Source organism: Lytechinus pictus, chromosome 2, assembly GCF_037042905.1.
Source record: "Lytechinus pictus isolate F3 Inbred chromosome 2, Lp3.0, whole genome shotgun sequence".
Taxonomy (NCBI): Eukaryota; Metazoa; Echinodermata; class Echinoidea; order Temnopleuroida; family Toxopneustidae; genus Lytechinus; species Lytechinus pictus.
Genome location: NC_087246.1, coordinates 55,192,474 through 55,205,639, shown reverse-complemented (window position 1 = coordinate 55,205,639; position 13,166 = coordinate 55,192,474). Strand labels below are relative to the sequence as shown.

Here is a 13,166-nt window from a genome sequence, read left to right as displayed (position 1 = left end):
GGCGTGCTATATTATGTACGTGTATTCCAACAATTCCGCTTTGGTCTGGTAATAAATTCGCCGCTAATCGAAATCAGGATTTTATTTCTTGAAAATCAACCAAATTGATCTTTATTAATCACTTCATCGGTCTAGGGGTGAACATTGGTGCACAGCAAAAGGGGACGGGGTCTACGGTGCCCCGAAATGTCGGGGTGCGTTGACGAAAATATCGCGCGCGCTATGTGTGTACGTGTATTCCAACATTTTCGCTTTGGTGGCCGGGGGCTGGTAATAAATTAGCCGCTAATCGAAAATAACATTTTATGTCATGAAAATTAATCAGAGTTATCTTCATTAATCACTTCATCGATTTAGGGGTGAACTTTAAATGGCGCACAAAAAAGGGGACGGCGTCTAAGATGCCCCGAAACGCAGGTAGTGCTTCAAAGTTGTTATGTAATTTTTTTCTGAGAATTTAATGTGGTCTACCCCCCCCCCTGTTCCAAGGCCCATGCGAGAGGGACTGATCTTTCATATGAAATTTATTAACTGATGCATTTTATTTAGGGAATAAGCAAAAACTATATTGATACACATAGGAAACTCAGAACACATAAAATGGTTGTATACTCCGCGCTGGAAATAAGATAGGATGGGAGGTCGGGTGTCTGGACACTTTATATTTTTGAAGCCTTCTTTTTTGTCTTTGGATTACACTAAAAATATGAATTCAATAGCTGTAATCATCTTCTGTTGTGTTCTTTATATTGTTTCCTAACATTTTGTACTAAAAATTGATGAAACTTCGATCGCTTGTAAATTTTTCAAAATGACTTTCTAAAATTGATCGTCCGGACACACAACCTGTCCGGACACACAACAACTGGGTATAGTTATTAATAAGAGTTGAATTTACAAAAGAGAATCCGGAAGCAATCATCAAACTCTGATACTGAATTTTGAAGTAAGCAGTATTTTGTGAAAATAAAATGCACGCAGTCATAACTATCTATTTGAAGTGATCATGATGACGTGTTCCAACTTCGTTTTGCTTATAAAATGCTCTTGCATGAAATCATCTTTTAATCATGTGATGTCTCTTATTAAAATAATGTCCATAAATTAATGAGAAAATGCATTAAATAGTTTTAATACAATATTTGTAATTCTATAGGAGGAGGAAATTTGAATAATCATGAATTCATGTGATTAAAAAAGTGGGAATATACAGGAGAGATTACTTTTCTCCATTGAATGTTAAAGAAGAAATGCATATAGAACTGGCCGAAATGCGGATCTTTAAAATATCATAACTCTATTAACCTTGTCCGATATTGTTTACATTTTACCAACTTTGTTTGATTCTTCTTTATCTGTATTATTTTCAGCTGCACTCATGCCATATAGAAACATACTCCATTCAATTCTTAATGATTATATTCAAATGTTATACAAATCAGTCATATACTAATATTTGAAGCAATCATAATGTGGAATAGTGCATTATGGAAGTTCCATATTTTCAATCATCTGTAAGTTCCGGTAACTATGCCTTTTTACTATACCATTTCCGTGCGCATTATGACAATATTCGAGACGTTTGAGAATTTAAGCTGTATTTAGGGTCTGCGACTAATAGACTACGCACACGGTGTAGGGCGGTTTGTATCGCGATAGCTCTGTGCGCTGGATTTGTGCGCTGGCTTGCTTCAATATATTCTGTGCGCTGGGTTTGTGCGCTGGCTTCAGCCTGGTTTCAGTGCATGCAATAACTTAAGTTGTCAGTTTAATTCTAAACCTCACGCTATTTCTATTTGCCTTCAAGTTCAACAAAATCGTCGATAGTTTTGTTAAATTTGACCGTCAAAAATAGGATCAAAGATGGGTGATAGTGAGCTTGAGGCAATAAGAGCACGTAGAATGGCTGAATTACAACAACAAATGGGTGTAAGTAGTAATATTATTTCTTTTCGTGTCGCTAGGCCTAGCCCTAGGTGTGGTGTGATTATTTGGCTTTGGTCCCGAATGCGTAAAACTGTGTGTGTTGTAATACTGTAAAATTAACGGTTAGAAAATAATGAGCAAGGACCAAGGTTATTTTGGGGCCGATTGCACGAAAGGGTCTTTCCAAGGACCGTCTTTCGTGTCACCCATCTTTTTAGACAGCTGGCAGCCGTCTGTTTCGAGGAGTTTTTTAACTTTTTTTTATTTTTTTTAATTTCTCCTCGTACACAGACGGCTCGCTAGCGTGCAGCCACCATTAGGGGACTTGCAATGCAAAATCCCCCCATCGGGGCTCTTCAATTTTTGTCTTTAATGAATAAAAATTTTGAAAATTAACCCGACCAAAATGCAAATTAATATTCCCTCTTGGCATTAATTGCCAAAAAACGGAGAAAAATCAAGTTAAAAAGAACAAAAACAGTGACTTACCTCGGCTGTTGCGCAAATTCACTTCCCCGTCTTTTCCGATCTAGTTAAGTACATAAACATATGGCCATTGAGTCCCCTGTACAGATCGCGCTAGAACTTCGGTCTCTGTATTTGGTGAGTGAAGCCAACGGAGTTCAGCTGAACAACCAACATAACAGAGACCGAAGCTTTTGGTCTACCATCTTTTATGATGCACTGTATGCGGGATATTTCTGAAATGTATGATAAACAAATAAAATTCGTTATCTAGCATTTAATTTTAAATCAATTTGTATATTATTATCAGTTTTATCACATGTTATAAACGAAGATTTGTTTACTGTAAATGTAATGGATGAATAAATATGTTTGCAGGTAATTTTCATAAAATGCGTTTCACATGGCGCATCATAATAAATGGGCAACACGAAAGATGGTTCTTGCAACTTTAGACCCTTTCGTCAGTAGAGGCGCACGGCCAATATCAATATGGGAGACTGTTTATTCCCGTGAGAGAGATTATCTCCAATATCAGAGACTTTTGTAAAGAATTTTGGTATCCGATTTCAGAGACAGTCTCCAGTTTGGGAGACCAATATCCTTTGTTTACATTTGCTTCGAAAGCAAAGGATTACCTTGGCTAGAAATAAAAATGTGATAAGCAGATTCCTCATGAAAACTTACCCCTTTTCACCATCTACTTTAAAAATTCACTGTCTACTTTTGTTTTGATAAGGATTTTTGTTGTCATCCACAAACAAAACAAATGGGCTTCTGACCTCAGTGAGACAAATTTTTTTGTGGAAAAAAAATATACTTTTGTTGGTGTTGTTTCTTTTGTTCTTTTGCCATAGACTGAAGGTTCAATGTAATATATCTAGCCCTAAAATAACACATATATATATGATGGGAGAGTGGAAATACATACCAAAATATGACTTTATTCCGTCAAATTTTCAATGCGTGTAATTGTCCATAGACATAGCAGTGGAGATGATGGGAGATTGTCAAGATCTTTCCCGAAGATGGGGATGATTTAGATGATATTGCCTATATGATATCCTGTAGAACTCTTGACTATAATGGCTGAGAGGTCTGGTAAATTTTATTTAGAGAGAAGGTCTGAGGTTCCAGGACGTCACAAGAGGTACATGTAGGATGGAAGCATATGATAAGTGTCCTCTTCATGAAATGGACTTTAGATAAGCTGACCTATGATGAGGAGGCTATCCAGTTCTACTTGCTGCATTGAGGGAATGATGCATTAAGGGAATGATGCCTGTGAAGAGGAACATTACCTCATTAGCTGCACTTTGAGGGATTCCTAAAATCTTTGTGAAGAGATGGTTTTGAGTGGGGTTGCTGTGAGCTGTCTGTTTGGATATTAAGTAGAGTATAAGGTGATATATACAGTATATACATATACCCTGAAGATACAGAACACAGACCACAGCTTTGCACAGAGGTGAGGAGACAGGTTGGATGTATATGTCCCAACACAATGGCAATGCAGAAGTAAAGAGACTTGAGTCCTCTTGCGATGATGTTCATGATAGGGTCAGACTGCGCTGATGATTTGGTGATTGCAAGCTGGGGATTTTGTGTCACTCTATTGATGGGTTTACCCTCACCCAGCATCCATGGTGATTATTGATTTTGTCAGGAGGGCTATACTTCTCATTGAAGGCAATAGCTGCACTTTGGAGTATTGTCACCTCTTGGTGTACTCATTGGTGACCGAAAGCATATATTGTAGCTCATAAGCAGAGGAAGCTAGTAGGGCTATATCATCCACAAGAACGATTAGTATACCTCCCTTGAAAATTGCATCCTAGTTCTATCTGTTTGAGAGTCTTCATCAGGTTGTTGATGGTGAGAGTATGGCACCCTGCCTCACGCATCTGTAAATGCAAATCATCAGTAGAAGAGGCTAGGTGGGCTTTATCATCTGCAGGCCAGAACAATTTTAACTGTATACCTTTTCTGAAAGTTGCCTCCTAGATTTTTCAGTTTGAGAGTCTTTATCAAGTTTTTGATGAAGAGTATCTAAAGAGATGATGAAAGCATGGTACACCTTTCTTCAAGGTAATTGGATTTGCAGCTCTTCATACTCAAAGAACCTTGCTGTTATCATCTTCATGGGCCTGTTTCATGAAGGACTTACAACTGTTGTAACTTTGCCATTATGGCAACTACCATGGAATCCTTGATCTTGATTGGCTGCTGAGCCATGTTACCATGGTAATTGCCATAATGGCAAAGTTACAACAGTTGTCCTTTATGAAACGGGCCGAATCCCGGCTGATATGATTCAATAAGGAAAACCACAATTGAGGGATAAACCGTGGTGTCATGTATCTTCTTGAAGAGACCACCATGCCACTTGAAAAAGATACACCATAATCAAACAACAACAACAAATATTAAAAAAAAAAATTCTTTAATATCACTTTAGACAGCTGATTTGTACATTTTTTATTCTATTTTTTCCCCCTCATACACAAATGGCTAGCCATCTTGCACATAGAGTGAGCGACCTGTATCCCATAGGCTCAGTGTATTATTCCCTTATATTCCAGGGGTCTGATTTTACCAGATTGCACAAATGTGCTGTTGATTATTGTAGCTTCTGATTTTTTTTTCTTAAAAACTTCAGTCATTCAACTGACAGAGACTGAAGCTTTCAGTTGATGTCAACTTAAGTTTTTATGCAGCTCTAGAGGAATATGTCAGGGAACAATTGTCTCTTGCATAGTGTTATTCAAGATCTACATTCTTGAAGTGGAGCCTTTCTTATGAGTGCTTCGTGGCTAGAGATGGATAAATCACGCCAAGCCTGTGAACTTGTGAAGAAAAATCTATTCATACTAATCAACTTGAATATGTTAACAGGCTAAGGTTTTATGAATATGAATAACACTGTATACCTACTTAGCTCTCTGTCCATTCTAATATCTGTTGAATAGACATATTTTATGACTAAGACCCTGGGTTTATAAACTGTCTTTAGAGGAAGACCTGCCGAAATTAGGGCAGAAATAACTTAGAAAGATGCATTTCACTGCATGAATGATTGATAGTTTTTTTTTCTTTCTGTTTTAAAATCCATGCTTTGAGTCTACTACTTTTTTTTTTCAGGGGCAAAATCCGGATCAGGAAAAACAAAGAGCAGAAGCCTTGCAGAGGTAAGATTTCACCAATAAATCTATACATTTTTACACTTGTGTACATATATAATCATTCATAATCATCAGGAAGTACTAGTAAGGGTTCAGTGTCTCCGAACTGTTTTTTAACTAAGCCTGAGTGAATAATTAACAAATCTATTCAAAGTTAACAAAGATATCATTGCACTGCCGTTTTTTCCCCTCATTATTCTTGATTGCTCTGGTATTAATTTCTTTATTAATATAATCATACAAATATATTGACAAAATTTGAAGGGGTATATATAGGAATCAGCTTACAGTTGGAATTCTTTGGAGGTCTGTTTGTTTATTGCAAATCTCGTGGATCAAACAACTCCCTCAGTTTCCACCAAATTATCATTAGACGAGTAATAAGGTATTTGAGTTATTTATGGGGCTATGTTGAATAAAGATGAAGTGAATAATAATAAATAATAAAAAAAGACTTGGCACACACAATGGTCTCACCAGGGTACAGGGAGGGGTGACTTGGGGTCATGAGTCTCATGACCCCCCAAAAAGTGTAATGACCATGAAAAAAGAGAGAAAAAGAAACAAATGGAAAGGGAAAGAGTGAAATATTATATAATTTTCTGAATATTATGTCAAATCTATCCAAAAGTTAGATTTTTTTTAAATTAAGAAGGTCCAAAGTTTTTTTATCACTCGCTTCGCTTGCTTGCATCTTTGTAGAGCTTTTGCTCCATCCGCCATATTTGGCCCCCTCAATATTTTTGGCTCATTACACTAATGAGTGGTCTTGAAATGAAGATGTGCAAGACATATTTTTTCAGTGTGTTTGATATTACATTGTCATGGAAATGGCATATTTAGGCAATAAATTCAAAAATCTTGTAGTTTGATCTACTCCCTCAGCTTTTGCTCATACTCATGAGACTTGGCACACACATTGGAGTAAAGATGTGCATAACAGATTTTTTTAATGTATCGGATATTGGGTTGCCAATTTTATGACTTATGGCAAGACCCAACAGGGAAAAGTCTTTTTTTTTTCATTCATCAATGTTCCTCACATAAGGCATTTGTTGGTAGGTCTCAGTTTAATCACCTATTTTGATATTTCTATATTTATTTATTAATGGTCATGGTTTTAAAATATGTATTTGCATCTTGATGAATGATTTGTAGTTTAATTTTAAGACATGAAATATGAAGCAAAACTAATATGCAAACCTAAATAAACAATGATACATGTTGGCCTACCTGCATTTAATATCTTCTTTTGACTTGAGCTGCTTTCTGTTCTATTCATGATCATCTCATTTTATCAAGGGAACAAGAAATGAAGAACACGATGCTAGCTCAACTTCTGGATCAATCCGCAAGGGCAAGATGTAAGACGTAGTTCCAATGCCAGTGGGTGTTTCATAAAGCTGTTCGTAAGTTAAGAGTGACTTTAAGAACAACAGGAGATCCTTTCTCTCACGCAAAATAATCATCAATGAACATTTAATGGCGAATATCATTTACCACAAGAAAGGATCACCAGTCGTTTTAAAGTCGCTCTTAACATACGAACAGCTTTATGAAACGGCTCACAGCAGTGAAACATTTATTCTATTTCAAATAGATCTGTTCCTGGATGCATATGTGTTCTGACCTGTACATGATGTTATTAATTTGGTTGGATTTTCTTAACAACTATTCACTGCATTGATGATATAACCATAAGAACAGTATCCTTGGTTCCTATTTTCTTTCCTATTTCTGAAGCAGCACGGTGTGCCTATCATTCAGTTATAAAGTTTGGAAGGTTTCCAAAGGTCATTGACTTGGGTGCACTACTCTACCAAATGGGTGCACTACTCTACCAAATGGGCTATTCCATTTCATACCATGTTGACTACTGAAGAATCTAATTCCCATAGGCTTTGTACATGAACCACCCGGTCCCAGTTGGCACTGGCTTTACAGACATTGTAGATGGTGTATTTAAAAGAAATTTGCCAAATTGCTTGATTTTGTTTGAATGGTTGCTTAAAGCATCTTCTTATGAAGAAAATGATGCCAAGGTCATTGAATTTGGTTTAGTAAATTTGATTATCTGCTTGTTTCAATCCAGTCGTGTTTATTTTTGCAAACTTGGGTGAGAAACAGGAAAAGAAATTTTATTTACTTCTTATATGTCAAATTTTCTTCACAGTTTTACGAGTAAACGGTCTAAAGAGATCAGTAGAATTACCTTATTTCATTTAACCTGCATCCCTTGTTCTCTTTACAGTGAATAGTATTGCTCTTGTGAAGCCAGAGAAAGCTAAGATGGTAGAGAATATGTTGATTAATATGGCACGTTCTGGACAAGTTGGTGGAAAGGTAAGTAATTTTCAGTCTGATTAATGTATTGTAGTAACAAAGTTTGAATGGACACACTATGGTTTAAGTGGCAAAATCCCTGAAAAAGTTGTGAGTAGGTGGAAATTTTGACCTTGTTAAAAATGAAAATCACAATTTTGAGATAGAATTTGACATAATATTCAGGAAATGATACAACATTTCACCCATTGTTTTTCCTTATCTTCCTCTTTCTCTTGGGTGTGGAACTTTCTGGGGGGTAGTGCCCCCCAAATCAACCATCTTGTTGGCGGTCATCCAAACCATTGTATCACATACGATGGGGCAAACCCATTTCAGAGAAAATTGACTTCAGAGTTTATTATAATTTCCACACTTTGTTCCCCCACCCTTAAAACATTTTCATTGATCGAAAAATACGTGGTTGGAAAGACCAAGACAATTGCTAGATATTGGTATCTTCATTTTAACATAAAACCAAAGATCAGAGAAAATATTGCAAGAGAGCTACATGCTTGTAATTTTGGTCTGAGCTGTTTAGATTTACCCTGTACAAAAATGCCATCGGGAATACAACAACTCTGACTGCGATTTCAATGCGCGCGATCAGTAACACGTTGTTTTGCTGTTTCATGTGTGAAGTCAATGCAGTGCAGATACGATGGTATGGCTGACAGCGCATTTGCATATTAGGTGCGCGCAGCTGTTGTTTGCTTTGCTACAGTACACGTTTTGTATGGGTTTTTGCACATATTATCAACTATTTGTATGGCAATCCCCGTGAAAATCCCCACATATTTCAGAAATTCAAATAAATTGCTGCCTAAAATTTTAATTATGATTAAAATAGTACTTGTACTTTCATTTTCTTCAAAAATCTTAAAATTAATTTTTTTTGACCAAAATTTACTGATACAATGGTTCAGATGAAACGCCAATGATCTGTATGTGACCCAACATCTGCTCTTCGGACACTCTGTCATGGTGTAGGTCTATACAGCTTCTACCACTTGGTCAAATTTTCAGATGGACTAACTTCATGTGGGATAAACCCATTGTCCATGTTTCATTTTGGTCTAATTACCAGAATGGTCTACTGACAACCTCATGAAGTGTGTGTTGTGTTTCAAGTTGTTAAGATACAGAGTCGGAATTAAGATTCATCATTAAGTGACCATAATGAATATTTCATCAGCAAGAAAAGTCATATTTGTTCGCACATTAAAATAAATGATCGAGTTGACAGAAAGAATACAAAAATGTCATTCGCATTAGATCTATGCATTAGACTAACTATCATGAGGTAAAATTTGGTCTAATAAAGTTCTAGTGCTAGTCTGAGCTTAATAATGTGTGTGAACATAGTATCATAATTATTCGTGGGGAAGATATTCTGCCTCATCATAACACTAAAACTTGTGACAATTCGAATACTGGAATATGCAATATTGTCAAGCCCTAGTAATCATTATTTTTTTAATGCAACATTTTAAGATGATCAGCAACATTGGAATGTTTGATCATTGTTATTTTCCTTTCTTTGTGTTTTCAGATTAATGAAGAGCAGCTAAAGGGTCTTCTCGGGCAGGTCAGTGAAAAGACAGGTCGATCAGGAAAAGTCAAGGTTAGTCATATTTTTTCTCTTTCTTCTCTATCTCTTTCTTAAAATCTGTCCCGGAGATCTTTTTGACTTGCTAAAGGACTTTGTTAGGATTGCCATTTATCTCTTCTCGCCGATTAGAAAAGAAAAATCATGGGTGCAAATTTTGGAAAGTTTGTGTTATAACTTGTAAAATTAAGAAAAATATCAGGGAAAGTCAAGGTTAGTCATATTTTTTCTCTTTCTTCTCTATATTCAAGCTGAAGTTCATTCCACTGGGTTAGGGTTAGCACACATTCAATGGTAAATATTTATATAAATATTCTATTTCATGTTAATATATATGTTTTTTTCATTTTCATTGTACAGTTTGACAGGAGACGGCTAGACTCGGATGACGATGACTATTAGCTGCAATCCAGAATATTATTTATAAGAAATCCTGCATTATAACAAGTGTACTTCCTTTTGATGAGGAACAATGTACAGGAAGAGCGAGATGTTAGATGTGACATATTAACCTTGTGAGAACTTTGATAGCTGAATGGATCATGCTGCATTAGCCATGATGGTGCTGGATGGTTGGAAAGCAAATCTGAAGTTCTTTGCTTTGTTTGATTCCAAAATTGCAGTCATTTTATAAAATTGAACATGGAATCTTGTTTTTCCTCCTTATAACCCTTAGACATTTTCTTTCCCAAGACAATAAGCATGAAATAGGAACATTAAAGATACTTGTTCTTGGACCTGGTTTCTAATTAGCTCATTCAGTGAGACATCAGAAATTTATTCTTTGGTATTCCTTCATATAACTGAAGAATGCTTTGAAATTTCTGACACTCTCCAGTGGTGTGTCCAACTGTGCATGCATGGGTGAAAGCAGAGGAATGTTTAATAGGCACATGGTGGAAGTAGGTTGAAAACAGATTGGTGCCATTTCAAGGGGACGTTCAAACTGTAGGCAAATCAGAGGAGTTAAAATCAGTCAAATGTGTCGTTTATATTGTGAAGTCATGCTTACTTCCCTGTTAAGTTAAACATTTTTGAGCTCTATATCAGCTGTTTAATACTAACGCCTATTTTTCTTTTTGTATAAATGTCAAAGTTCCAGTGTAGAATGGAATAATTCTCTCAATCCCCTTCTTGTGCCTTTTCATTTGATGAAAAGTCTTTTTAGCAAATTGAATGATTGGAAATGGTATTGTAGCACCTAAGATCTCGTTCGAATTAAAATTGAAATTATTTCGGCCCTTCCAGCATTATTTCCTTCAAAATCTATATGTGTTGACATGTATGGTACAGGTGTAATATCACTATATATTCAATCATAACAAATTCAAGGGATTTGCAAGAATTTGAATGGATCATAGTAAGATTGATATTATTAATTCTAATACATACCTCATACACTTTTCAACACTAACACACAAAAAACCTTTTACCAAGGTAATAACCATTGATGGCATAGATAATGTAATATAAAAGTTAATACAATGAGGCATAGACTATTTGATTTGTATTGACTATGTCTTTACCATTGCAATCCCCCAGACTTCCTTGGGAGTGGATTTGAGTGATTGAAAGCCAGCATAAGTCATATGGATGATTCTGAGGCTGATATTTGAGCTTGCTAATTATACCACCTATCGTGGCTTATAGCAAATGTGATATTGAGTAGACTGATCAGAACTAGCCAGTATATTGACTTACTTCTGAAGGCACAAGAAACGATAATACGAAGCTCATAGAGTACCGAAGTGATGACATGACAAAAAAAAAGGTTTTTAGCATTTCAGTGTTTTTGGTGCCATATTTTGGTAGAGCATGATGAAATACCCCCACTACCAAAATTTGGTTGGAATCGGTCCATGGGGGGGGGGGGGGGGCTGAGATATGACCTCATGAATACATAATTAGCCTCATTGAAGTCAACGTATTATTGGCCTGGTTCTAAATGTTAGGAACCAGGCCGATAATACGGCCAATTATGTATTCATGAGGTCATATCTTGGGGCCCCATGGACCGATTCCCACCAAATTTTGGTTGTGGGGGTTTTTATCATGCTCTACCAAAATATGGTATAAAAAATGCTGCTATGCAAAAAGTGAAAATTGATGACGTCACACTTCAGTACTCTCTTTCTAAATATTTTATTTATATGCAAATAATTGTATGTTTGTATGGAATGCGATAATAGTGATGGTAAAATGGTATTCTACAGAATATTATTCAACCTGTTTATTTACTCGGTTATGTAATTCCCATGAACTTTGTACTCCTATTTCTGGTAGTGGTGGAAAATTGGGTTAGGATGGTATTATGAAACAAGTAGGTCTTCTTTGGACCATCTTTTGTATAAAGTCAAATGATTGCCAAAGTAGAAGCAGTTTTTCAGATTGGGGGTGTTTTACAATGATTGAATTTTGACTTCAAATCAGAATTCACCTCCCAGTTGCATGCAGTATATAACGCATCACTGATTTGGTCAGATCGTGTTTACTGTGTATTAATCACTGAAATTATGCAGGAAATATGTGCACATTAGCATGACTTTTTAGTCCTTGTTAAACACCCCCTGATAATACAAAACATGTTCTTTGAGACCGATTTCGTGCAGATTCATCAGTTATTGGTGAGTTTGCTTCAATTCTCTGAATCCAGTATGATGGTAGGAATTTATGAACCTGAACACCAAGGGTGTTGGTGAAAATTATCTGCCAAAATGTAACTACTGAACAGTCCTAATACAAGGCAAATCTGAGTTTCATAGTTATAGAGGGAAGATATTTACTATTACCCGACTGAGTAATGTTAATTATTAACTTCATAAACACTTAGACTAACAATAGTGTGAAGCCACCCAAAATATCCATGACAACTTTAACACAAATAATTTCTCAAAGTACAAACACAATCTTTAAATGCATATTACAGCTAAACTTGCATTAGTCAAACTTCCGTAATATTTGAGAAAGTTTTCAGATCAGGGGGCCCCGTAACACAGCAATGATCATAGATCATTTTTATACGATTGATTGCTTGACTACAATGTACAATCAATCGTAAAAATCAAGCGTGCGATTCGTCGCAAACATTTGTGTTACTGGACCCTGATTATGTGAAATGTGTTATATAATTATTTCCTCTTATAAAGTTGAACTGATTTTTGTGGTCCGAAAAGATTTGTCTAGTAAAAAGGCAATGTTACTTGTTTTTTACCCATGAACTCAGCTTTTCATGTTATACATGGATACCTTAAAAACATCATCGATGAAACATGTGTATGTGTGTATATACATATAAAAACTAATTTATTAATGATAAGTGTTTTGCAAATGCAATAATGGCTTTTAAATTCAACATGAATCTTATGTCAATGGATCTTGTTAATTTAGTACAGATGGGAAATACATGTATGCTCTACTTAAAGATCAGAAAAGGCTGTATCAGCACAATGTAATATATATCTTCTTTATCCAAGAAAAAAGATAATAGGAAAATTAGCTTGTATTGAACATCTTCGTTATAATTTCAGAGTTCTTTTCATTGTGAGAAAAGACCGTATTTAAGCACATTTTGTAATGCTGTGTGTCCGTTACATTTATACTTTTGCCATATTTCAATGGCATATTTTGTCGTGTGTAAATTAAATCATTTATAATATCAACAA

At 35.7% G+C, this 13,166-nt stretch overlaps 1 protein-coding gene across 1 annotated transcript; it reads left to right on the top strand.

Moving 5' to 3' along the window:
* Positions 1-1,732: 1,732 nt before the first annotated feature.
* On the top strand, positions 1,733-13,166 carry LOC129270491 (programmed cell death protein 5-like). Its single transcript, XM_054907870.2, has 6 exons — positions 1,733-1,929; positions 5,533-5,579; positions 6,876-6,937; positions 7,825-7,916; positions 9,448-9,519; positions 9,865-13,166. The coding sequence occupies exons 1-6, from the start codon at positions 1,864-1,866 to the stop codon at positions 9,904-9,906; spliced, it is 381 nt and encodes a 126-aa protein (XP_054763845.1). The 5' UTR covers positions 1,733-1,863; the 3' UTR covers positions 9,907-13,166.

Excerpts from the sequence above, each read along its gene's own strand:
- LOC129270491 (XM_054907870.2), top strand. The coding sequence starts at position 1,864 with ATGGGTGATAGTGAGCTTGAGGCAATAAGAGCACGTAGAATGGCTGAA. Across the intron at positions 1,930-5,532 it reads AATTACAACAACAAATGGGT|GGGCAAAATCCGGATCAGGA; the intron begins GTAAGTAGTAAT and ends TTTTTTTTTCAG. Across the intron at positions 7,917-9,447 it reads CTGGACAAGTTGGTGGAAAG|ATTAATGAAGAGCAGCTAAA; the intron begins GTAAGTAATTTT and ends TTGTGTTTTCAG.